Consider the following 25,981-nt stretch of genomic DNA (forward strand, 5'->3'; position numbering starts at 1 on the left):
TTGTACTATCACAGAAATGTATATTTTAATAGTCACGATACCCATCCAAGAATAAAAATAGTCATCTCATGATGCTGTAAGATCAGCTAACTGCACAGGAGGAGCTTTTTAAATGGAATTTTTTTTGTGTGGGACGTGAATTCACAAAGAACATTGAACTACAATGGGAGCATTCCCCTTGATCCAAGTGTGATAAATGTCAGCAAGAGTTATGAACATGCTGAAATTGAAGAGCAGAACCTACTGTATGAAATGAGACTGTCCAAACAATCCTAGGGGGCAAGAATGATTTACCTGAGCTCAGTAGATCCATTTTACTCTCAGTAAGCGAAAATGATGGCTTTGGCACTGCTACCTTGGAAATCTCTTAACTGCTCTTATGTCCAGCTGCATATCTATGTTACCTCTGGGGACTAAACAGGTGAGCTGAGATTGCAATTTGAGAATGAAATATCTGTCTTTGAAGTCTGAGGAGTCTTTTGATCTTAGTTCTTTCAGCTCTGCAAGTCAAAGTCCTCTAGCTACAAGGAGCTTCAGCTTGGATGCTCTTCAGCATCATTACCTATCACTGGGGTCTATGAATTTTTTCAGCACTACTGATAATTAGTTCACTTAAAGATACACAAGTTGTCTTGGTCACTCTTTCCAAATGCTTCCCCCCCCCCCCCCCCCCCTTTGTTTTATGTACTTGAGGATCTGGAGGGATAATATTCTCTTTTTCTTACAAAGATGACTGAAAACTTGTTCCTTTCTTAAATGTTTACCTTGAAATTGAGGTCAGCCATGTCCTTAATCTCCCAAGCAGGGAGATTTTGAAAAGGTTTCCAGTTGAACTGCAGTGCTGTAATGATAGGTAAAATTTAAACTCTATCTCTAAGGGAATAGAGTATATGAGAAAGAATAAAGCCTACTGTTTCCTTGAATTTTCAGTGAGCAGAGTTCACCAGCCCAGGTCTTTCCTGGGTAAGTGTTTGAAAATGCAAAATGATCCTATGGATCAAATGTGAGTCTTCCTATTACACGCAGCTGAAAGTTTTGCAGTAAAAGGTTAATGTCCTGTTCTACATCCTGTTAATGGCAATTGAAATCAAATCTATAACCCCTGTAGCATTCACTCAGACTAAAACAAACCCAAGTAGGTTTCTGGATTCAATAGAGCATATTGAAATGGGCAGCTGGGTGTTCTGGTTGCTCAACTGCTGGTTCATTTGAAAAACAAAACCAAAATCCTCCTTGTGGTCTGACTTAACACTTGAATTCTTTAAAGAGGCTGTTACAGAGATCATGGACGACAGAGGTTGCCAACTTCAGGGCTAAGCTCTTGAAGCCTGTTTCCTGTTTTCCCTGCATCCTTCTGTCAGATGGGCTCAGAATTCATAACTCTCTTGCTGCTCGCTGCGCTTTTAGTGCTTGGTAGTAACTTCATATGATGTATGTGCCTCAAGCTCTTTTAGAGCTGTATAAATGTCAGGCTTAAATTGTCCCTTTGGTTTTTTTTAGACTCTCAGCTTTCTTCTAACAAAGGGGAACAAAATTTATCTGTCTTGTTGACACGTTAAGATGCACTACCCAATTAAATCCATGTAAATCAGTAAAGTTAGTGTTTTAATGGGTTTGGTAGTGCTGTAACACCATGACATTAAAAGATACTGCTTTATTTGTGAAATAGAGTCATCTCTAGGAACTGTAGATGATGTTAGACTTCAGTCTTTCCACTGTGGTTCCTTCAGATGCAAAGTAGGACATCTAAAATCTCGAGGGAAACTATGAGGCAGGAATGGTAGTACAGAAGGAGAGATATCTGTGTTTCTCTCCTGCAGAATTTGGAGATCTAGCTTATGTCTCTTGGAGAATTCAGGCCATTACTGTGTCAAAGCCTGCCTTTTGGGGCATTTCCTTAGTGAGTGTTTATCTGCAATGAGATTAATGTTTGTGCACAAAGGTGGAATGAGCAAAGAGCTAACAGGCTGTGGCAGAGTGGCCTGACTGGAGGGGCCCTTATCCTCGTGAGCTGAGGCAGCAGAACCTGGCCCCCAGTGCTGTGCCACTGGCTGAGATGCAAAGGAAAATAGCCACAGCCAAGGAAGGACATTTGAACTAACATATTCCTGCTTTTAAATTATATAATTGAAAATGTATCTTGAGGTGTGTCAAAGAAAGTGGAGATGTGGGTGTGTTTGCAGTTCTCTGAGCATCAAAGCTCTAAAGGGCGCTCCTGGCATCCAGAATAGTTCTTTTGTTTTTCCAGCTGGGAAGGGGTGATAAGACTTTTAATGGAGATCTGCTTCTGGGCTGATATCTATTCCTTTTGGCTGTTTGCTTTCACTTGATGAATGGTCTGACAGAGAGAAGGTTGTGGCATGTTTCCTTCATCCTGTGAGCTGGAAGCCAAGTAGGAAAGCCATTCAGAGTTTTGTGGATTTAGGAATGGTACCGAAAGACTGAGATGTCAAACCTCTAATGGCCTTTGTTTTAGAGACTTCAAACGAAAAATAATAGAACACGGTACAGAAAAAAGTACATTTTTCTGTGATTCATCCATGGTAAGCTGAAAACTAGACTCCAGAGTCTTCAGTCTCTGTTGTGGCTAAAGGAGGTGGGGGCAAGAGATGCTCAGAGTGCAGTTTGGACTAGAGAGTTCAGTTGACAGACAGAAAAAGCCCACATAGTAAGTGGGCTTTAGCAGGCTTTAATAGTCATGTGTATGACACGTTCTGTGGTGCAGATTACAGCTGAACTCTGAATAGGGCCATTTCTTTACCATTCTGCTTCGTGCTAGTGGAACTCAGTTTTCTGGGGAAGCTTCACCCAGAAAGAAGACTCTGGGCTTTATTGTGAGATACATTTTGGAAATGTAGAATCATAATTATCTGGCCCTTACTAGTCATCTCAGAAATTAAGTGAATTACACCAAATGGACTTACTCTTTCAATACTGTAACGAAAGATAAGGCTTGTGACTGCTTAGCCTTTTAGTTATTTAAGCAAATCAGTCTAGGACTTATTAGACAGTAAAAAAAGCAAAACACCCCAGCAGGTGGCAATATTTTAGGTTAATTCAGGACAGAGAGAAAAGGCAGCCTGTGCTTTTCTCTACAGGAAATTTAGAAGAGAGAACTAAATGTTCTTTTTGTCAGACACTGCAAACAGAAGTTCACTACAACAGACCATTGATTTATGCAATTAAAATTGTTGCTGCACTGTGTGCAGAGCTATTAAGGAGAGAAAATACCAAGTTAGGAACAAGTAAAAACTCTCTGCAAACTCTTCCTTTTACTCACACTTTCTGAGCATCAAATTATGACTGCAGGAACTCCTTATATCTAGTATTTTTGATCTATTTTGCTGTGTTTTAATAATGGGACCAGAATACCTGTAACTTTTATGATGGAGAAAAGTACTGAAGATTCACTTCCCTGGCCCCAGCAGAACCTGGAGCAGTTTATTCTCTCCTGGCAACCAAGCCCAGTATCACAGAGGTTGTGCTGGTGCTGACCATGGAAAGGGTGTCTCCACCATTAAAATCAGAAGCCCTGTGGGAGAATGACATTGCTTGTTTCTCTGTTACTAAAGGCTAAAGCACAAAGCATCTCGCTTTTCCTAAGCAAGAATATAATCTCAAGCACAGGAAGCAGAAACATCAACAGCACCTACAGAGCGTTTGTTGGAAACACCACCCAGAGTGGGCCAGTGCGGTGTACGGGATGGCACTCAGAGGGATGCCCCTCATCCACAGCAAGGGAAATTTGGCTGCGAGTTCAAAGGTGGCCAAGTGCAACCCTTAACTCTGCTTCCCGCCTTGATCTGTGCTTCGAGGGGCAGTGGTGGGGCTGCCTTGTGCTGCAGCTTTAAGGCACTGCCAGGCAGCAGAGGTTTCTCCAGGCTGGAGCACCAGGCAGCGATCTCTGCTCCGCAGGGCTCGCAGCACTCGCTGCTCTCTGTTTAATAACATTTGGCTGCTGCTGAGACGCCAGCCCAGCGAGCTCCAAGCTGCCTGCCAGCACGGCAGAGTCCCACCTGCCACCATGGCAGCAGCGCCCGGCTCCCCTGCGCTCAGAGCTGCCAAGTCCTGCAAGAAGCAGCGCACGGTCAAGAGGCAAACCGGCATCTACACCTACCAGGAGCCGCCCCACAGGTAAGGGATCTCCCCTCTACCTACCAGGAGCCGCCCCACAGGTAAGGGATCTCCCCTCTACCTACCAGGAGCCGCCCCACAGGTAAGGGATCTCCCCTCTACCTACCAGGAGCCACCCCACAGGTAAGGGATCTCCCCTCTACCTACCAGGAGCCGCCCCACAGGTAAGGGATCTCCCCTCTCCTGAAGGGAGAGTCTGCTTTATCCAGCACAGCAGTGGGATCTTGTCTGTTCACTTTTATACACAGTGTGTGTCAGACTGGAGAAGGTAATCTGCTTTGAGTAACAGCATGGTAGCATGGAAATGAGCATGAGAAAAACCCTTCTTTGTATTTTAAGATGTATTTCAAACCTCTTTGTTTTTTGTTTTTATTTTGTCAAAGTCACATTTCATACCGAAACATAAACACTGTACATAAAGCAAAGTAACTCCAAAGAGTTCAGGGTATAGCATGGTAAGAAGTCTTTTATTCTTTTCCTGTGTAATTATAAATTTCCCTTGAATGTGCTCTGTGACTGAAGGGACAGGACTGCAGACCAATGGACTACTGGTCTCGTGAAGTATGTCCCCCAAATATTATTCCATGGCATGGTTTAGAATATAATTTATTTCTAAGTGATTAAAAAGCTGCCTTTTCAGCAAAATTGCAGGGAACTTTCCCAACAAGTGCATGGCAACACAATTTGAAACTTCCTAGCTGGTGGTTACAGTACTTCAGATCCCTTTGTGTCATTCAGGGAGAAACAGTCACTACAGGTTTTTAGCCTCTGCAAGAATGAATATTCCTGCTGTTTCATAGACAACAGGGAATTTCAAGAGCTGCAGCCTAGCAAATGTGGTGACAGCATCAGGAAAGATGATTTAATAATCATCCACAGAAATCTGCATCAAAGCACATGAATCTTTTCACAGGGACAAGTAATTCTTGTTATGTGGGGTCCCACACCCCTGTGCCCTTCAGCAGGGAATAGGATTAAACAGTGACCACGACTGAATCACTGGTTCCTCTCATGCTAACAGTAAAATATTTTATCATTATTGAAATAAAAATAATAGATATGATTGATAAATGAATGTTATCTGCTCTTTCTGGAAACATTCAGACAGCACATTGTTCCAGTAGAACATGAAGAGAGTCTTAGCATGATATACAAGGTGAATGGCTGGAAATGCCTGGAGAAGAAAGACTGGGATTCATGGTCAGGAGAGGGGATAATCATGACTGACCAGCAAGTGGTGGGGAGGGAAAGAGGTATGTCCTGGAGATGGAGAAACCATCCAAATTATTAATCAGCTTTAAAGCAATAAGGTTGTGTGAGTTCCCTAGCTCCCTGTTCTTACAAACCTCTAATAGGTTGGATCCTGCGCAAATCAGAGCTTTGCTGGGAATCTGAACAGGAATAACTTGTCTCCTTTTCTCTCTCGTGGGGGGTGTGCTGGGCTGCCAGCAACTCGGATGATGACACTGGTGAAGAGAAGGCTGAGAGCCACGACCCAGAGCAGATCTTTCAGAACATCCAGTACCAGAAGGAGATTATGTCCAATATCCGCTGCCGGCCGTGGCCGATGAGGCAGAAGCTGAGGGCACTCAGGTAAAAATGCTTGTGCTGAGGTTTTCAGGCTCACTGACTGTGAATGTGACAGTGCTTCAGGAGTTTTTCAGTGTTAGATGGAAGGGTCAGAGAACAGGAACTATTTAGAGCTGCTAGGAAGTGTTGCATGAGGATGCTCTGGGAAGATCTGAGGGCTGGCTGAAGGCAGCAGCCTCTGGGTGCACAGTCTGTAAAGTGGAGTTGTCTCCAGTGGGTGCCTGTGATTCCCTTTAAAGGGTCACAGCACAAAAGAGAGCAACAAATCATGTTTTGGCTGTTAACTACTGAAAGAGACTGTCAGCATCTAAAGGAAGGCTGATGGTAATGCTCCATAATATGTTTTTAAGTTAAATTGTTTCACTGTGTCCCAAAAAGGAGAACTGGCCTGCCTTTTTAAGGTAATAACACGGTATGAAAACAGAAGCTGGCCATATCTTCAGGCAACATATTGTAAATACACTAAACACCAGGCACTTGTAAGGTTAAAAAGTATGTTCAGTGTAGTAAAAACATGTTTCACAATTTAGGATTTCAATTATTGTAATTCCAGATTTCCAATGAAAGAGCATGTGACTAATAACTCCTTGGGCCACCTGTCTTAACTGTGTCAGGTCTTTCACCTCATGACCTGTGTGATACTTGGGGTTTTTTTCCCTTTTCATCTAGGCATTTTCTCCAAAACCCTGTATGGTGCTCAGATGGCAACGTAGCTGTGAAGAATCCCTACCCTACCAAGAGCCTTTGTGTAATCTGGGAAGCAAAGAGAGGTTTTTCTCTCTCAGGCAGAGTCTGTGACTTCCTGCTTTCCCATTCCTTTTTGATCAGATATTGGTGGTCCCAATCCACCTTCTGCTGAGGTCAAAGACTGTGTATGACCAGATGAACATGCACCTCTTTGCATCTCACAAAACTGCTACTCCACACCTGTAGAAGAAGTGTCAGTATCCACAGGACATTACCAGACTGTAAAGTGGATCTTGCTATTTTACTCATTTGGCTTCTACCATTTTAAAAGAAAGACTTTGAAACAAAAGGACAGAGAAATAAATCAGAGGACCAGAAAACTCTCCCTGCAGCCAAACTCTTGAATACAGAGCTCTCTCAGGCAGAGTGGTTTAAAAGTATCAGTTAAAAGCTCAATAGTCAGAGAAAAACAGCATTGCCTAGACTGGGGGCTGATGGTGGGACAGCCCATGGCTGTACTTGAGAGCATCTGAGCCCTTTGGAAGTTGGTGCTTGTGCAGAATAGGAGATGTGAGCAGTGGGATCAGCGTGGACTGAACCTGCCCCTCTCGCGCAGGCAGGCGAAGGAGATCGTGCTCAAGTACGAAGGGAGGCTCACGAGAACGAGAGGTTACCAGGCTGCTGGGGCAGAGGTAGGGCTGCTTTGCCTTAAATCTCTTCCATTTCTTCTTCCCACCAATAGCCATTTGCAGCTCTCATTCAGGCAACTGTGTGTTTGCTGCACACTCCTGATACTTCAGCTCGGGACTGTAGAGGGAGAAAAAAGCAATTAAAAACTTCTTTATTTTTTTTCCTCTTTTAAAATTGTAATTTTAGTAATTACATTTTTGCAGACTAATTTCGTGTGTTGAGGGATGAATATCCTTCTGTTATTGCAATATAAGCTTTCTTTTCAGACAGCCTACAAATATTGATGCCTATTAGAGGGGGTGATGCAAATGGGATAACAACAAACACGATGCAGTATCCTCTGAAGAGCTATTTCAACAAACTGGAGCCACAGTTCAATAACTTAGCATGAAAAATGTGTCTAGCTTTTAGTTTGGAAGACAGTCCTACAATAGCTTATGTTAAGTACATTATTAAGGAAGGGGTTTTGCTTGCATAATACTCAGAGAATTTGAATCAGATCTTAGAAAATCTACTTACACTGCTGAAAATAAGACACTGGCCTGAGTTTCTGGAAATTTAAAATATGCAGGAAATTGTATTTAATAAGCAACCAAGAGAAGACTTCTTTAGTCATCTAAGCAGTCAAGAATATTTTTATCGCCATAACAAGTAGACTTTTAATTACTAATTTATCTTAATTCAGAAAGGCAGGGTTAGGCCAATAGAACACCACACATGTGAGCAAGTGAAGAGCTGCACTTGTATCTGGTGCTCTGAGATGCTGGCCCCCAGAAGCAATGTACACGAAGTAGAAAGAGTAAATTTTCCTTGTTCTGCCTTTGCACATGTGGCAAGTGCAGTGGAAGTAAAAATGCTGTTAATATTAGCACTATTTTTTGCCTTTGATAAGAGTGAAACTAGGACTTTAGCTAGAAAGAGAAGTGCTAAATCAGAATGTCAGTAAATCAGAGACTGGGCTCAGTGCTTGTTCATATAATTGTTCCTATACAAAACCAAAGGCTTTTATCTTATAGTTCACAGTGAATAGAAGTTTGTGTCTAATTGCCTCAATTGTATTTGCCTGAAGACATTCAGCACAGGGATGTAATTCAGCAGTTAATTAGTACCACTCATTATATGTAGGAGATCTGTATTCTTTTATCCTAGCACAAATTAGGGGGTATAGCCTTTACATTAGGGCTAAATTCAACAATGATAGCAGAATGAGCTGCCGTTTTTTGGTGTGGGTTTTTTTTTGTTTGTTTGTTTTAACTGTAAGAAATTTTTTCCACACATACTTTCTTAGAAAATAGCATGGTGACTAAGGAGACAAAAATTGTAGCACAGCACAACAAGCTCTACATCATCAAAATGAAGAACTCAGTGGTTGAACATGTGCTAAGAGCAAAATGCAGCTACTAGGAGTATATGGATTTACATTTTTTTAAAAAAAATTGCAAAATATATATATAGTGTTCATGGCTGGACAATCTACTCATGGTATTATTTATGAAAATTGAAATTAAAATACATTTTTACTATTTTGATACTGAATGCCATTTTCTTTTTTCAATTCAATTATTTTACACTTTCTTTTTAGTCGTTTTTTTGGGGATTTTTTCCAAATTAAAGCCAGATACCCATACTCTGGGTTCTAAGAGTGTAAATTATCCATTCAGGTATGCAGTAGGGAGAAAAAGAGATAATAGCTATCAAATGATAATTTTAGCAAATTTTTCTTCACTGTGGACACATTGGTATTTTTTGTAAATCTGTAGTCCAGCTGGCACAAGGGTGAGTCCTTTCTCAGCCCTGTGAACCCCGTATTTAAAATTGCAATCCCAGCAATTCCCATGCAGTTCCCAGCATCTACAATTTCTTTAATTAAAATACTTCCCATTCATCCAATTAAATGCCCATATCGTCATAAATATTAATTAACTTTAGCCAAAGAGACTGATTATATTTTCAGTAATTAAAATGTTATTTACTCCTCTTTAATTTTAAGAAGTTAGATTACATGATAGAATATTGACACTGCTATTAAAATGCCTAAAATATAGACAGGATTTTAATATTTATCTGTACTAAAAATACTTTATAATGTCTGGAATACAATTTTTTTTTCTGTTGATACTGTAAAGTTATAGCTCTAACTCAATAACTCAAAAACTGCTCTCACTTTTGCACAGGATTTTAGTTTTTCTCCCACATGTGTAGTGTGTGTACAGGAAGATCCCCTGACCATGCAAAAAATGGAGCTTGAATAAAGAATCTACAAAATTTAACCACAGGATTTCTGCAGGTGTTGGCTGCAATACATAGAACTGAGCATATAGCAGTTAAATTTGCTGCTGTTGAATAAAAAAGCTTATTTTTCATCTAAGAGAATTTCCTCTGAGGCATTGTGCTCCTAATAAGACCTTAGCCATCAATGTTTGTAACAATTTTTGTCATAAAAGATAAGACATGAGTAAAATACTCACCATTTCATTTTTAAATTATTTTTTTCAATTGGAGAAGTGTCATATTTCTCTGCTTTTTTTTCTCAGCTTTGGAAGAAGTTTATTCGACTTGCATATAATTTTGTGGTAATCTTTATTCCTTGGGAAATGAGAATAAAGAAAATTGAGAGTAAGTATAATGATTTCATTACATTAGTAAAATACTTGCTAAAATGCTGAGTCTTATGTTACTGAATTAATAGTATTTGGGAGGGAGTTAAATGCATATTTTCAGCAGTGAATTCTATATTTAACACTTTTCTTTTTCATCTTTTCCTGGTGCCTCATAAACTGCCCTGTCCTCATTGATGGTCTTAGTTGAGGGGTAGCTTTTTCAAAAGTCAGTTCCTTGAGATTCTGAAAAAGAAAAAATCCTTTAGTTTGCTGAATGCCCTCCCTAAGAGAGGTTTTACTTTTTGGCCTGTTATTCCAATACTCATGGATAAATGATACAAGGTTTTATAGACTGTGCAGGTCAGGTAACTGTTTTTTTGTGGTTTAAGGTCATTTTGGGTCTGGAGTTGCCTCTTACTTCATCTTCCTGAGATGGCTGTTTGGAATCAATATTGTCCTTACCATAATGACAGGAGCATTTGTAGTCCTCCCAGAGGTAAGAACACACTGTTAATATTTACAGAGAAACACTTACTGTTGCACTTTCCTTTCTCAGTGGAACAAACACCACACTTAAAGTCATGCATCACTTTGAAATGTACACTGTGAAATGAATTATTTAAAATAATTCCCCTATTAAGAGGTTTTTCAGTGCCGAAGGATAACAGATTTTTTTTTCTATTAGTATTAGAGATCATATTTTGTCAACATGGTACTGATGCTTTTAGGGAATATGTTCTTATCTGATTGCTAAAATAAAAAACCCATTCTTAAAAGACATAGTAGGTGTTGAGTACACTTAGATCTTGTCAGTGTCATTAACATGGAGAAAAACAGAGCATCCCTCTCCATACTGTGGATTATTGACCATTAGAAAGCATTTCCTACAAGTTCTGAACAGCCACAACTTTATTTAGTTCTTGCATACGAGTAAGGCAATTTGTTAAATTTGCTAAATTATTCATAAACATTATTTTGCCTCACCTACCCTGTGCTTTACTAATGTTATCAGAAAACAGGAAAATACCTGATTTTATTCTCAATATGGAAAATTAAAAAAAAAATAAATACCCTTTGAACAAATAAAAAGTAAACTGGAAAAAGAAAGGTATTCATGTTTATTTTTAAGGAAATGTAAATTTAATCCTGAACTATCATTTTGACATCAAACACTGCCCCATTAGATTTTAAAATGCTCACATTGAAAGCATGGCTTTTAAAGCTGACACAGTGCTGACACAGTACTGGCTACCCTGAGGGTACCACAGCTCTAGATGGGTCCCACTGCGCATCCCTGGCTCAGATGGGCTCGTGCAGCTCCTGAGACCTTCCCTGTTTCCCCATCTCCTGAGACCTTCCCTGTTTCCCCCTCTCCTGAGACCTTCCCTGTTTCCCCATCTCCTGAGACCTTCCCTGTTTCCCCATCTCCTGAGACCTTCCCTGTTTCCCCATCTCCTGAGACCTTCCCTGTTTCCCCATCTCCTGAGACCTCCTCTCTTTCCCCATCTCCTGAGACCTTCCCTGTTTCCCCCTCTCCTGGGACCTTCCCTGTTTCCCCCTCTCCTGGGACCTTCCCTGTTTCCCCATCTCCTGAGACCTTCCCTGTTTCCCCATCTCCTGAGACCTTCCCTGTTTCCCCCTCTCCTGAGACCTCCTCTCTTTCCCCATCTCCTGAGACCTTCCCTGTTTCCCCCTCTCCTGGGACCTTCCCTGTTTCCCCATCTCCTGAGACCTTCCCTGTTTCCCCCTCTCCTGAGACCTCCTCTCTCTCCCGCAGCTCCTGGCCGGAGCCCCGTTTGGCAGCACAGTCAGCAAGACCATTCCCAAGGAGCACATTGCATCTGCTCAAGACCTGGACACCATCTGGTCACTGGGGGCAAGATTCAAACCACTCCTTGTTATTTTGCTGTCGCTGTTGTGTTGTAATTGTTGGTTACTGCTCTTACTGACAGGCTCTGATCTTTGCAGGGCTATCTCCAGTACTCTGTTTTGTTTTATGGCTATTATGGTCGTGACAGGAAGATTGGGAAAGCTGGATACCGTCTGCCTCTTGCCTACTTCCTTGTAGGAATGGCTGTGTTTGCTTACAGTTTCATCATTCTTCTAAAAAAGTAAGACCGCCCATTTACTGTTGTCCATAAACTTGTGTGTTCAGGAAATCAGCAATGGCATTTACTCCACTTCCTCTGTATTTATTCTGTGTAGTTCTATTAACATGCTCACCTCTGCTAGTATCATGGAGGCAAACTGAGTTCAACTCTAGATTGCTCTTTATCTTGTTATAATCTTCACACTCTGTTCCATTTCCCAGCCTATGAAAGGAGGGCAGCACAGATCATCTGTGTGCTTTCTTTATGAAATTTAAGGCCTGACACCCGTGGAAGTCCTTTCCACTCTTTTCTGTTATAAATATTGCTATGACAGAAATTTATATTTGAGCTCTAATGCTTTCAGCATTATTAATATTCCCCTCTATTGAAATGTAAATATAACACTTCCATCCTAGGTGTAACGTCGTTTGCATTGCTTTAGTGTGTACGTGGCATCCCATTGGAATGTAAGCTTAATTTCTTTGCTGTGGAAGGGCCAGGAGTGGGAGTTATTTTGCAGAGAGAGCAAGACTGCCTGTGCTGACCATAAATCCAGGGATGTGCAATGCTCAGAGAAGGGGCAAGGTCACTCTATCCTCTCCTGATTTGCCTTCTCTTCCCTTTTGGATACCCATTTATCTGGCACAGTGCGGTCCAGGGACGTTTTCAGTGCTGTCTGTAATAGCTCTCAGTTTTGAGGTCAAACCTTCCCTTTTCGTTCATTTATTTTTGATCTACCTGCTGGTTTGTGCAGGGGTCACTGACATATTTGACACTGATCTACACATCTGCAGTTTCTAGACATGATCAGCTCTTCTCCTTCTGACTTAGCTCAGTGATTCTTTGCTTATCTGTGTACAGCTTCCTTTAATGCTGTCCTTTCAGATGCCCTTTCTTTCCTAAGCTATTAATCTTCATTTCATTCTCAGTGTTTTGCAATATTCTGCCACCTTGCTCACTTGACATGAGTTTTCTTTTCTTTCCCCAAAGTCTGTAAAATGGTACTGGATAAGGTGTAAGCCCACAGTTCTAGTGAGATTTATTTGCTTTATTTGTCAGTTACAAAGACTGTAAATATTGAAATGCTCTTCTACAATGAGTCATTCTCTCTAGATGTAAAGTCAAGTTCATGAGCTGCACCTCACCCTGTTTTATGTTCTTCAGAAAGTTCCCAACAGTGATACTAATTTCTGCAAACCTCTGGTAGCTCTAAATGTATAAACATCTGAAAACCAGGAACCAAACCAGTGACTTCCTTCATTACCATCTTCACACACCAGAAGCAGTTAAATACCTGTTTTTTTTTACAGAATGGCAAAGAACTCAAGAATGAGTTTAGCAAGTGCCTCTGATGAAAATTACACTTTCTGCTGGAGACTGTTCTGTGCTTGGGACTATTTGATAGGAAACCCTGAGGCTGCAGAGAGCAAAGCTGCTGCCATAGTCAACAGCATCAGGGTGAGCAACTGACCTTTGAATTATTTCAAGTTTATTTACTTGTTAATCTGTAAACCATATAAGTTTTTTTTTCTCATCCCCTTGCACTTCCTATTGTTTATTTGTATTTATTTACAGATCTATCTGCCTAGGGGAGGGGTAATATCACATCTGTGTATTACAGGCACATCATATTTGCTGACATCTCAGCAAGGCTGCTGTGTCCTTCCTTGGGAGAGTTTTATTTCATGTGCCTGTATGTGTGACAAGAAGTTAGATAAATAAAAACAAATGTGCTAGTGATGAAATTTTATTGAGTGTTGGAATCAAGTTTGTGTTAACAATTGATTTTTCAGGAAAATAAACAAATTTATAGAATGTATAATTGTTTTTACGCAAAGGAAGTGTTTTATGCCTCAGGGAATCCATGTACAACAGCTCATATTTTACAAGATGCTTTTTTACATGATAATAGGTTTTATATCTCTCTCTTTGGTTTATAATTTCCTGCACACAAGTTGTTGTTCTTTCTTCTTTATTTTGTCAGCTATTAATCAGGCTCTCCAGGGAAGTGGTCATGGTATCAAGCCTGTTGGAGTCCAAGAAGCATCTGGATGATGCTTTTAGCCAAATGGTTTAGTTTTAAGTATTCCTTTGAGTACCAGGAAGTTGGACTCAATGTCTTTATGGGTCCTTTCCAACTTGATATATTCTATGATTCTATGGTTTATTTAATCTCTCTGTAACAAATAGAAGGACATCTTACATGTCTCTCAATATTAGAAAACAGTTAAAAAATATAGATGTTTTGCATCTAGAATTTAAGAGCATGTGTGGTTTTATCAAAAGTAATTTACTTCCCAAATTTGGTGTATTTTCATTATCATTGAACAAAAATTACTTCAAATTGCACCAAGGATAAATAAATAAGCTACAATATTTAGTTATTTCAATGACTGAGGATAACTTCTGACAGTACCATACTGTATTAGTGACACCCATATTTTAAAGGCACATCCTGTCAAAAAATCTGCAAGTGTAAGTAACCCTCTTTTTCTACCTCCTTGAACATGCATGACTGAAATTGCCCAAGTATCTGCTCACTCTGTTTCTCAGAAATCTCCGTCACTTTTTAATATCACATATCAGTGATATTTTGACAAATGGTGAGGAGAGTGGTATTTATCTGCTTGCACCTCCAGGATGTGATGTGTTTTTTATTAGTATACTTTAACTTCTGTGAAAGATACGTGCATTATTTTTGCTGAACATTATTAAAATGGTAATGCTGTGTTTCTTTCAAGGAAGCTATACTGGAAGAGCAGGAGAAGAAGAAAAACAAAAACTTGTGCGTATATAAGATAAGAGATATTTCTAAAAGCACTGTTTTAATGCAGATGTCATTGCTAATCTGCTTGTCTTGAACTTCTAAACCCTGTTAGAAATGACCCCTGGTGTCATAAAGCAACCTGCTGTATTGGTTGTATCTTCCTTTATTCCCTAGGGCAGTGACCATAAGCTTAAGAATTATTGCAAACATCCTCGTGCTTCTCTCCCTTGCGGGAAGTATTTACATCATCTACTTTGTTGTGGATCGATCCCAAAGGTTAGAGCGCACCAAAAAGGAATTGACTCTTTGGGAAAAAAATGAGGTACTCTGTCTCTACGCCACCTCTCTGTTAGAAGCAGGATTGCTGTCTGGGGGCTTTCTGTAGCAATATTGTGCACAGAGGTGTAAATAGTAAGAGATGAGCCAGGAGAAATGAGGAATTAGTGGGCAGACCTGGATCTGCTTTGGCACACTTGCTCCCTCAGCTCTGCAGCCAAACGTTAGTGCAGCTGAACTGGGCAGAGCAGGGTGCAGGTGCTCATTTCACAGACACTGCAGTTCTAGCAGCTCCCTACTTTGTGAGAACAAAGTTTAATCTCTCCTGTCACTTATAAATCTACTTTTATGCCCAGGACTGAGCTGAACAAACACTGGGCTGATGGACTAGAAAGGATTGACTCTGATAACAGCAAATGATTCAGTATCAGGGGATATTAAATGTTCTGTGACTATTTCCATCCAGAGGAATGAGCAAGAGTAGGAAGTGAATAGACATGAAGAAGCCACACACCCATTTCAGAGGAAGATGCTAGCATCGTATTTCCTAGATGTTCACTTGTCATTCCAATTAATAAAGTAGAACTTTAGAGCTAAAATATCTGGAGTAAGGACTCTCGAATGGTATTCCAGATCTATAATTTTTGATTGTAACTACTGCTATTGCTAATGTCATTAATAACTTTTTTAAGTCTCTCCTCCAAGAAAAGCAATCACCAAAGCATGTGCCTCAGCAGTATTTCAATCAGCCCTTAAGATTCCACAGAAGACCTTCATCAAATACTTCAAAAATGTTGCACATTTCTGTTCTATAGGTCAGCGTAGTTGTGTCACTGATCACAATGATTGCACCCTCTGCTTTTGAACTTGTGGCAGCCCTGGAGATGTATCATCCAAGGACCACTCTTCGCTTCCAGCTTGCCAGGTATGGCCATTATTCAGTGTAAAAAATATGTGGAAAGAAAACAAGAAAAGGAGAGATGTGTTCTGGTTCATGTTTTAGTACAGCCAAGTCAGAGAACGTATGAGAAGTCAATGGTTACAAATGCTGGTAATCTGTATTTTATTTTTTCAGGGTTCTTGTCCTATACCTGGGAAATCTCTACAGTTTAATCATTGCTCTCCTGGATAAAGTGGACAGTATGAGTGTCACTGTAAGTTTGACTTGATGTTTTCTGATGTTTAAAGCTAGTAGAATAGACAGAATTCTGTTTATTGTGAAGTATATGAAGTCAGATGAAAATTTGTTTGAAATTGATTAAAATATTATGGTTTGATAGGATTGTAAAGTTTAGACAGTAATGTTTATTTACAACTACTTATACGGTCTTTTTAATTAGTCCTTAAGGATAACTGGATCTGTTTGATTGCTGATGTAACAAGATAAATAGATTTCTGTGCGTTGCTGAACTATTAAAAAAAAAAATCTCATCACTGTAGGTCACATATTTCTACTTCCCTAAATTAGCTTTAAATGCTGCCTTTTGGTGTTCCATCTGACTCTGTCCATTGACAGCTCTTTAACAGTTGCCTAACTGCTGCTTGGAAATATATGAAGATATGTCTGTGTGTGTTTATGTTGTAGAAGGTACAGACATCTGCACCTATGTACAGTTAAAAAGTAGCTTTTGGGACATTTATTATTTCAGGACTCTGATGTGAACAACAGTGCAAATAATTCTACCACCTCCTTAGCAACCAACACTCTTTCTAAGGATGACAATTTAACCATTCCTAGTGTACAAATTAAGAGAAATGGCTTTGTCACATTGGAAGAGCATCGCACCCAAGGCCTGACAGTCTCAGACTCACTGATAAACCAAACAATTTCCTTTAATACCCAGAACCCACAGGATCAGTGCTGGGAGACATATGTTGGTCAAGTACGTAATTGTTTTATTGTCATCAATTTACTCCACTTAATCCTCATTTGACAAAAAAAATTAAAATCATGTTGTGCTGTGTTTAATTTTAGAACTTTTCTTTGCATAAATTCCAGAATGTAGCTAAGGATGCTGTAGGAAGAGTAAAGACTCTGCAAAGTGCTATGGCCAGAGATACAAGCTTTAGGGTTTGTTCAGTATCTACAGTATGTTTAGTGCTTTTTAAATGTTCTTTTGCCAGGCTTTGATCTCTTTTACAGATCTGTGATATGGATTTTATTTTAATGGGGTACATCCTTCTAACCCCTACAGAGAAACAAGACAATAAAGACATATGAGCAGAAACATGCACTCAGTGCAGATTCAGATTGCTGCCTCAAGAGATGGAGATGCAGACCTGAAACAAGCACAAGATTGTGCTCTTGGTCATTTGTACAATATTAGAAGTCTCTATTCATTCTGCCTCAGTAAATCTCTAGACAATCAAGTGATCTTCACTTTTCCAGAGGGAGAGAGCAACAACAAAACGTTTCAAGATCCCATCAGTTTGAAGGAATGGGGACATTTGGATGGCAGTGCCATGTTCCCACACTTGGGGAGCAGAAAATCTGCAGATTTAATATGACACCTTTTGCTTCCCTACATATGAAGGGTACAGTACTTGTGACTTCCAGGGGCGCTAATACATTCAGGGAGAAATTTAAACCACAAAAATGCAGAAGATGTCACCAATCCATTTGAGACTGTGGTCTCTGACTGTGTCACACTCATGTCTGGGCCATTGGCTTTAGAACCATGTTAGTGTGCTTCTGATTTTCTGAGTATCTTGTTCCAGAATGAGGACTATTAAAGGTCTTGTTTGAACATCAGGAGGAAAAGACCCCTCCGAGGTTTATTTGTCTGATTTCTATTCTCATATATCCCTTTTGCACAATCTCATAAAGGGTTTGAATATTTGCTTTTTTCCCCAGAATGGCATAGAGATGTAGAGAACAGATTTTTTCCTATTTTAATTGTATATTTTAAAAGCTCAAATATAGGATAACCACATTCTTCTGTAAGCACTAAACTGTTTTTTATGGCTTGATGATCCTATGCCATTGGGTTGTGGGTTTGCCTGAATAATAAGATTTTTCTCACTGTGAAACACTTTCCAAATGGGTATTAAAAGAGTCAGCTTAATAAAAGAATGTGTGCAATAGGAAAAAAAACCATCAATTTAGTTAGATACATTTTTAGACTATTAAAAAAGAAAGTAATTAAAAAGAAATTTTGATATCATCATGACCAGAATTTTACTTCTGCAAGACATAAAAGGCACCCTGGAAGCTTGATTATATTTATTCTCTTTAACAGAACAAAGACAAGTAAGGGAAAAGTCAGAGGAAAATTTTAAAAGGAAATTATTTATTTATTAAATTTATATTTTATCAGAATACTAAGCTTGAGCCAAAAATACAAGTATAAATGCAAAAGAGCCATATGCAGTCTATTTGCTTTCAGAATGACTCAGTATGTGTGAACAATGTGTTATTTCAGGAGATGCTCAAGCTTTCAATTATCGACATGATTTTCACAGTTGCAAGCATCCTCCTAATTGATTTTTTCCGTGGACTGTGTGTCCGATACTTGAGTGATTGCTGGTGCTGGGATCTGGAAAGCAAGTTTGTAAGTACAACCCTTATTTTACCAAGGTAGAGATGCTGAAGATGGTTAGGGTCCTCCTCTCAGTACTAAATGGCCTTAAAGTCTTTCTACAGATGAATAATTTCTTGGTAGCACATATCTATAAAGGCACAGCTCACACTGAGTTTAAATTGCAGGGTACAGGATAAATGTGATTAATGTTTTTCTCAAGCCTACTCACATGGCTCTGGTAAAAAATTTTTTTGCTTGCACAAAATACCCCCATAGTGCCGTTCCCACAGTCTAAGGTAACACAGAGGTCACGCAGTTCTACCCCACATCCTCTTTTTTGCAGCTGTGACATCTTTACCTAACGTAGACAGTGGTCCAAGGAACAGTAACCAACAGCACACAGCCCTTGAAGGAAATTACAGTGGTTAATATTTGGTTAGAAAGAAGCTGTTGGCATGAAAGAGCTGCGAATTGTTCTTTGTCCTTAAAGATGTAAAGTAAAGCAGAGAGGAATAAATTCATTTAATCCCTGCCTGCAGAGTAGGTTTTGCTGTGTTCCCACTGCCTGCCAGCAGTTGGTATTTGATCTGGATGTTTCAGACTAGGTACTGTCTGCAAACTGATTCAGTCAAATGCATCTAATAAATGGTTTGAAAATAAGATTAAGGCAAAGGTATTCATCTTACACTGTGTTTTTTGTAGCCAGAATATGGAGAATTCAAAATTGCAGAGAATGTATTACATTTGGTCTACAACCAAGGAATGATCTGGTATGTAGTCCTTACGTGTTTGTTCTTGTCCTGAGTTGGTTAACCCTAGGTCGATCTGATGATTTAAATGAAACCTATTTAAGTAGGATATTGACAGTGTAGTCTTTTATATTAAGAGACCATCTGTTAATAGTGAGCTATTAATCTGTTTACCTGGTGTGTGGTTTGGGTTTGTTTTTTTGGTTTTTTTTTTGCTCATTTTATTACTATCAAAATGGCTTCTGGCAACATTGAGCAGTGGCATGATATGATTTTTCCAGGATGGGTGCTTTCTTTTCACCTTGCTTACCAGCATTCAATGTACTCAAGTTGATTGGACTCATGTACCTGAGGAGCTGGGCTGTGCTGACGTGCAATGTACCACACCAGCAGGTTTTCAGAGCATCTCGGTGAGTCAAAATGAGAATGAAAGATATGGAAAAAAAAAATCAAATGCAGGCAATGGAAATATCTTTCATCAATATGAAAAAATTATAGGAGATTTTAGCTCTAAAAGTTGCAGTCAAATTTCACACTAACACTGATAGCAAAGGCCTGAGGGAAAAAGACAGTTACTGAGAAACTGGAGGGTTTGTGAAGCAGGGTAGTTGAAGATGTGCAAGAACTAACAAATATGTCCAGGAATATTCCTAGACAGCTATTATGGCCAAACATAAATGCTTTATCTCCATACAAATCTGACAGAGCACAATAACCTGTATGTGTTCACTGTTGCAAGTCACATTTCTTGATGCTTCTCTCTTTAAAAGCTATGCAATATCTGCTTTTGTCTGCTGCACTGCACAACAGATTTCTTCATTTTCCTTCTATCATGATATCTTAATTGTTTATTCAACATGGAAATAATTTTGGGCATCTTTAATTCTTAATAATCAGTTATTTCTAACATTTTTTTTAAGATAATTGACTTCTGCTTCTGTTCTTTTTCTCCTCCTGCACAACTGAGCAGTAAGGACAGCTTTTGTCAAAGACTGCAGTAACCAGTTCTCTGGCTGCAGCTATGGTATCTGGAAAGCAGTGCAAATAGAATTTTGATCACTGAGAGTCTGTTTAAACCATTTCTGTTTAGACCTTTTAATTATAGCAGAACGATTTTCATCTTTCAGACATGTTGATCTTGAACTGGATAGGTAGACTCAGACTCAGACCTTTTATGTTGCCTCTGGTTTTCTCTCTGATAATTAGTATAATCTGAAACATGTTACACTTTCTTGCAGATCCAATAATTTCTACTTGGCCATGCTGCTGTTTATGTTGTTCTTGTGTATGTTACCAACAATTTTTGCTATTGCCCGATACAAGCCATCCTTAAGCTGTGGCCCATTCAGGTAAGGTATAATGGAGCAATGAAAATTGCAAAGATTTTATTTCCCCCCCTTACAATAAACTTGTCATGTTTCATAATGCACCAATTACAGATGTAAATTCAAAACAAGTTGATAGGACAATGCTTTTCTGCACCAATATTTTGCAGTTTAAAGTTTAATAAGGTGAATAGGTCAAAGTTCTACATTGATTTGCTTTATATACATAATTTAGTTAAATGCAACACTGCTTAACAAATATAGTCAGGATTCCTTACAAGTTAATTTTTCCTTTTTTCCCCTCCCACACCTCCTGTAGTGGTCAAGAAAAAATATATGATATTGTTTCCGAAACAATTCAAAATGATTTTCCCACATGGTTCAACACAGTGATTACTTACATCAGCAGTCCTGTGGTTGTCCTCCCTGCACTACTACTGTTATTGTAAGTATTTTGGTTTTTGTAGGCAGATTAAACTGATTGTACTAATACTGGCCTTATCTCTGGAACAGTCAAATCAAGATACTGAGGCACAAACACTGCATTGTTGTAGTTTCATTATGGGTAACTGAAAAGACAATTCCAGCACCTCCCTGAATGTGTGGTATATGGACCAGACAGGAATGAAGGTACATTAAAAAGATTGTCAAAAGGAATTTCTCCTTCTGGGATACTTTGTTAGAGCAAGTCCACTGTGTTGTGTCAAGGCTTGCAGTGCTGATGGTTCCAGGAAGTTTAAGAACCTTCTTCCTTCTAAAGAGTTCCTCAGAAATAAATTTTCCATTTCTTCATGGTCATTAGTTCAGTTTATGACAGTGAACAGGGCTCAGTCTGTCATTTAAAGAAGCTACTCAGTGATCCTGATTTATTACAAGATAAATGAATTATTACGGTCTGCTCTTAGGTGTTAATCTAATATAACTTGCTGCAGACTCTCCAGTTGAAGTCTATTCTTACTTGGGTTATAAATAATTGTTCGAAGTTGGGAAATAATATTGATTTTGAGTTTGTTTTTTTTTAATTCACTTTGCTTCTCTGAAAAGTTCTATTTTGTTTTGCTTGTACCTTTGTACCATTTTTTCCCAGGGTAAACTGCAGACAAAGGCAGTTTGTCCCACCGATGGCTTTTCAAATCCCAAAGACCAAAGCAACACTTCCTATTTGTAACATTTTCCTCTAAGGTCCAAGCCATGTAATATTTACAAATATAAGTATTCCTATTGACTGCTTCAAACTGACAGCTCAGCACATATGTAACTGTTTGTGGTATGAAGTCTAGCTACAAGACTTTGTCTGAAAGCCAGTGCCATCTATTAAGTCAGGCCATAATCTGCCAGCATCTGATCTCATGTGTGCCAGGGTAAACAAGGTGTTATTTCAGGCAGCCAACAAAATTGCATTGGGATGGTTGTGTAAACTCAGCTGTAACTCTGGTGTCTCTGTTCTGTAACCTTGGACTGGGAAAAAAAAAAAAAGAAAAAATAATATTTGTCAAAATGATTTGTCTAGAATTAAAAAACAAAACAAAAAAAAAAAAAAAAAAAAAAAAAAAAAAACAAGAAAAAAACCCCACCAAATGAAACAAAACTAGAAATGCATCCCAGGTTACACACACAATGAAAACACCTGCAAAAAACATTGGTGAAATAATTAGAACTGTTGCTAAATCTGTTTTCAGTGTTGTTTCTTTCATTCATCTATGTTTGCTTGAAAGAAGGCTGTAATCCATTACTACAGTATAAGGAAATGCTATAGAGCAGCAGCTGAACTTGTGCATCATTTTGACCTCTAAACCCTGAAAAAGAAATGTCAAGAATGTCTGAAGTGACTCATATCACCGCTTTCACTTCTAGCATGCTAATCTACTACCTACAGAGTATTGCAAGATCATTAAAATTCACCAACAATCAACTGAGAATGAAGATACAAACAGTAAGTACAATGAAAAGCACTTTTACATGTAATTTGGGGGATCTTCAGTAAAGTATGAGCCTAATTAAATGTCTAAAGTGACTTCTAGTGTTTCACAACATAAAACAAATCCTGTATTTTTCATCCTTACACAACAGGGGATTTACTCTCTAATCCATAATAATTTACAGATTCTGATTCTTCTGAATGTATTTTAGGAAAGAACTGAAGATAAGAAAAAGGTGGTTCAGATGGCAGTAGGTAAGTTGGTGACCTTTAGAAATGCCACAATTAATAAAGCATTTGGACATAAACCCATTTTGATTTCTCATACATATAAGGAAGTACAACTAAATTTTTGAAACTGTTTCCTGTAGAATCCTCCTTTTAGATGGTTTCTAAGCTCAATTTGACTTAATCTTGGAACACTGAAAGACATTGTACATAGTTTAAACCTCAATTCACCTGTGATCTTTGAACTGGGTATTTTCCTGCTTTTATCACCAACAGGGGAGAACCTAGAGTGCCTCTGATGATTCAAATAATCTCAGGCTTTGTATACAATTCAGAGGCTGGTAGGCAGAAGAAAAATTGGCTTGTTGCCCATTTTGGAATCCTAGTGTGCAACATTCAGTGTTGTTTCTGTATCCCCAGTACTCCATGTGCAATCTACTGTAGTATGAAGATCTACCCCTTGATCACCAAGTCTCCCAGTGTGAAACCAGTTTCTCTTTTCTGAGCACGGGGGGTTCTGTTGGCCTCAGATCCCTGACTGAAGGGGGAATTTGGACCACAGAACTTACAGCAGTTTCTAAATGTAGAGAACTGGAAAGATCCTATAATAATTTCTGTTTTCTAGCCAGAATCCAAAATCTGGATGCTAGTGACAAAAGACCAGAGCAAGAAACTGATATTATGAGCCAGGAGTCCTCTGTTCGGTCCTCAACACCCCGAAAGAATGGCAGTGTCTTGAACTTTGAATCTCCTGTGAGCAAAGGCACCAGAATACAAACCATTTCCCAGTCTGTGCCCCAAGCTGTGCCATCAACTGATGTGAGACCTGCCAACGCAACTCCCACAACTTCAACCTCTTTAACACCAGCTCCCTCTGTGTCAAGTGTACAGAAACCAAGAAATGATCATATCACAAACAGGTAAGACTGCTTTGGTTTTGAAATGGTGTTTATTCCAGCAGCTCCATGCCATACCTGCTTATTTACAAAACAGCTGTGCATTCAGACTGTCTGGACTGTACAACAGCAGAGGAATTTTTGAAAAGTAATTAATTAATGGGTTTGATATTGATATTGCTGGTGACACCACATCCTTAACTCTCCCTTAACAGAAATGGGATTGCAAACATTTTGAAATTATGTAGCTGATGGAGTTTACACACAGCTCAAGCAAAGGTAAATACTAGATTTGCCCTCAGGCACATAACTAAAATGCAGGATACCATCTCCACAAAAAAACCAAACCAAATATAGAGTGAAGGCACTCTCAGCAGAATGTCTGTGCAGCTTTAGTTGTTGGACAACCAGTTCTGTCGTATCAGTAGATGGATGCTTTAAATTACCTGTTGCTTTTTTTCCAAGTGGATAAAGAACAATTCTCAGAACAATTGTTACATTTTCCTAGAGAAGAACAAATATATCTCCTAATTTCTAGGGTATGTTTCTCAAAGTGTTCCTAAAAAATTGGGACAGTGGAGATATGATAATCTCCATGTTTTCAACCTAATCTTTGATTTCCAGAGCAGTGAATTCTTTTATATGTTTCAATTCCATTAATTGATAAGTGTGTATATCAATATTTCTTCTTTTTCTTCCTTCCTAAAGATATCCAAGTGTTGTTCATAGGAGCACAAGTGAGCTGTGCAAAACAAAGCCCTACACACCAGTGACTTTCAAAAAGCCCACTGAAGATGTTCATTCTGACCCTCTTTTCAGAAAAGCCATTCGGCAGGTAAATTCGGATGCCCTCGGGGCTGGAGCTCCTGTATTTTTGGGATGTAGACCATATGCTACCAGGTATTTTCTGGTTAATGAAAATGAGTCCCGCAAAAAATCGCTCCGTTCTACCTCCCGACTCCAAAGGCATTTCAGAAAGGAGGAATCAGGAGACATCATTGAGTTGTATCCACGCCACATCAGAAGATACGTGGTTCAAACACCACACCAGACGTATTCCCCTCACCCCAGTGAAGATGAAGAGGATGAAGAGGAACTTGAGAGAGAATTCATGAACAGATCCCATCGCCCTCGCTCACTGTCTGACCTTCGCCCAGCACCACGGTTTTACATTGGGGATCGTGCTGATGGCCATATTCTAATGAGAAAAGATCTAGCCAGAGTGCATTACAAATCCTGGGATGATGGTTTTGAGCTGGACCTGGACAGGCCTCCATATGCTTACAAGAAAGTACACCTGAACTATCCTGAGCCACGTGTGAAGCCAAAATCAAAGCAAAAGCTGGAGCAATCTCTAACAGAGTCTGATTCCATTTCCATTGAATCCAGCAGTGATCCGCAGAACAGCAGCAATGACCAGTACATCCAGGTCATTCATACCAAGGACAAGTATCCAAAATCTGGGGCAAAACTCACCAAAAAGAAATCTAAAAACAGTGTTGATCCAAGTATGTCTGAGCCTAGTGAACTGGTGTGCTCAAATGTCTGAGGAATGCCCCAACCTCGTTGTTTTAAGCCGGTGTACATGCAGTTGTACTTTACTTGCTGTTTGGGGTCTGTCAGAGTAACTGAGATGTGGTTTTTCTAAGAATTGTGTATGCAGCCACTCGAGGTGGAGAAAAGTCTTGTGTTTCACTCTTTATTGTACCTTGCTTTAATAACCCAACTGACGTGCTGCAAATTTTACAAAATCTTATATTCCAATTTATTGATATTCCAATTTATTCCTTACTCCTATGCTGTCAAAACCCAAAGTCTCTGCTTACTGGAAAATCAAAAGCCGTGTACTTGGGGCACTTAATTAAACCAGTACAAAAATACATCAGATGAGGCTCTTTTTATCTGGCGCAGCCAGAGCTGAAGACACTCCCTGAGTAAATTCAGCAGGGAATCAGCTTCCTGCAAACGGAGCTGCTACTTCGAATTCATCTTGATGTGCCGTGTTTGAATATGCTGTGGCCCAAACAAATCAGAAAAAAAATGTTAACTAAAGAGAATAGTGAGTTTCCTTAGAGTTTATCACATGAGCAGGGAGTTATCTGACAACGTGAGTCAGACTTCTAGATGAAATCCTAGATCCTGTATTAACTTTCTGGTGAGCCTCAGACCAGCCCGGTAAGGTTCTCAGTGATAAACTTTCGACCCGTGGCCTTTAAAAGACTCACTTCATTACTCGTAGTTTCTAGATTCAATCCCGTTTCTCACACACCACCGCAATTTCGCACTTCCTTTAGATACTGAAGATGTGTTGGTTGTTTCTTCGCTTGTTTCTCTCCGTGTCACTGGGACTGCCATTACAGCAGAGAGGAGCGCGGGGCGGCCCCATCTCAGAGGAAGCACGGCCCCGCCTCCCATCGCACACGCGTTACCACATTCCGGCCGTGCCATCCCCGCAGTCCGCCCTCTGCTCGTCCCCAGCCCCGCGCTCGCCGGGCCGTGAGGTGCGACCG

General features: G+C 39.6%; 1 protein-coding gene across 1 annotated transcript; it reads left to right on the forward strand.

The window, feature by feature from the left end:
- Window positions 1–4,024: 4,024 nt before the first annotated feature.
- Window positions 4,025–25,020, forward strand: TMC3 (transmembrane channel like 3). Its single transcript, XM_062501417.1, has 22 exons — window positions 4,025–4,134; window positions 5,584–5,727; window positions 7,028–7,103; window positions 9,636–9,717; window positions 10,091–10,197; window positions 11,479–11,577; window positions 11,670–11,812; window positions 13,102–13,249; window positions 14,533–14,576; window positions 14,733–14,880; window positions 15,650–15,759; window positions 15,910–15,988; window positions 16,484–16,717; window positions 18,257–18,385; window positions 19,058–19,125; window positions 19,386–19,514; window positions 20,343–20,453; window positions 20,749–20,874; window positions 22,284–22,362; window positions 22,560–22,602; window positions 23,201–23,495; window positions 24,180–25,020. The coding sequence occupies exons 1-22, from the start codon at window positions 4,025–4,027 to the stop codon at window positions 25,018–25,020; spliced, it is 3,345 nt and encodes a 1,114-aa protein (XP_062357401.1).
- Window positions 25,021–25,981: the final 961 nt, after the last annotated feature.

The sequence above is a fragment of the Cinclus cinclus genome, chromosome 13 (genome assembly GCF_963662255.1).
Source record: "Cinclus cinclus chromosome 13, bCinCin1.1, whole genome shotgun sequence".
NCBI lineage: Eukaryota > Metazoa > Chordata > Aves > Passeriformes > Cinclidae > Cinclus > Cinclus cinclus.

Excerpts from the sequence above, each read along its gene's own strand:
- TMC3 (XM_062501417.1), top strand. The coding sequence starts at position 4,025 with ATGGCAGCAGCGCCCGGCTCCCCTGCGCTCAGAGCTGCCAAGTCCTGC. Across the intron at positions 4,135-5,583 it reads TACCAGGAGCCGCCCCACAG|CAACTCGGATGATGACACTG; the intron begins GTAAGGGATCTC and ends CTGGGCTGCCAG. Across the intron at positions 19,515-20,342 it reads CAGGTTTTCAGAGCATCTCG|ATCCAATAATTTCTACTTGG; the intron begins GTGAGTCAAAAT and ends ACTTTCTTGCAG.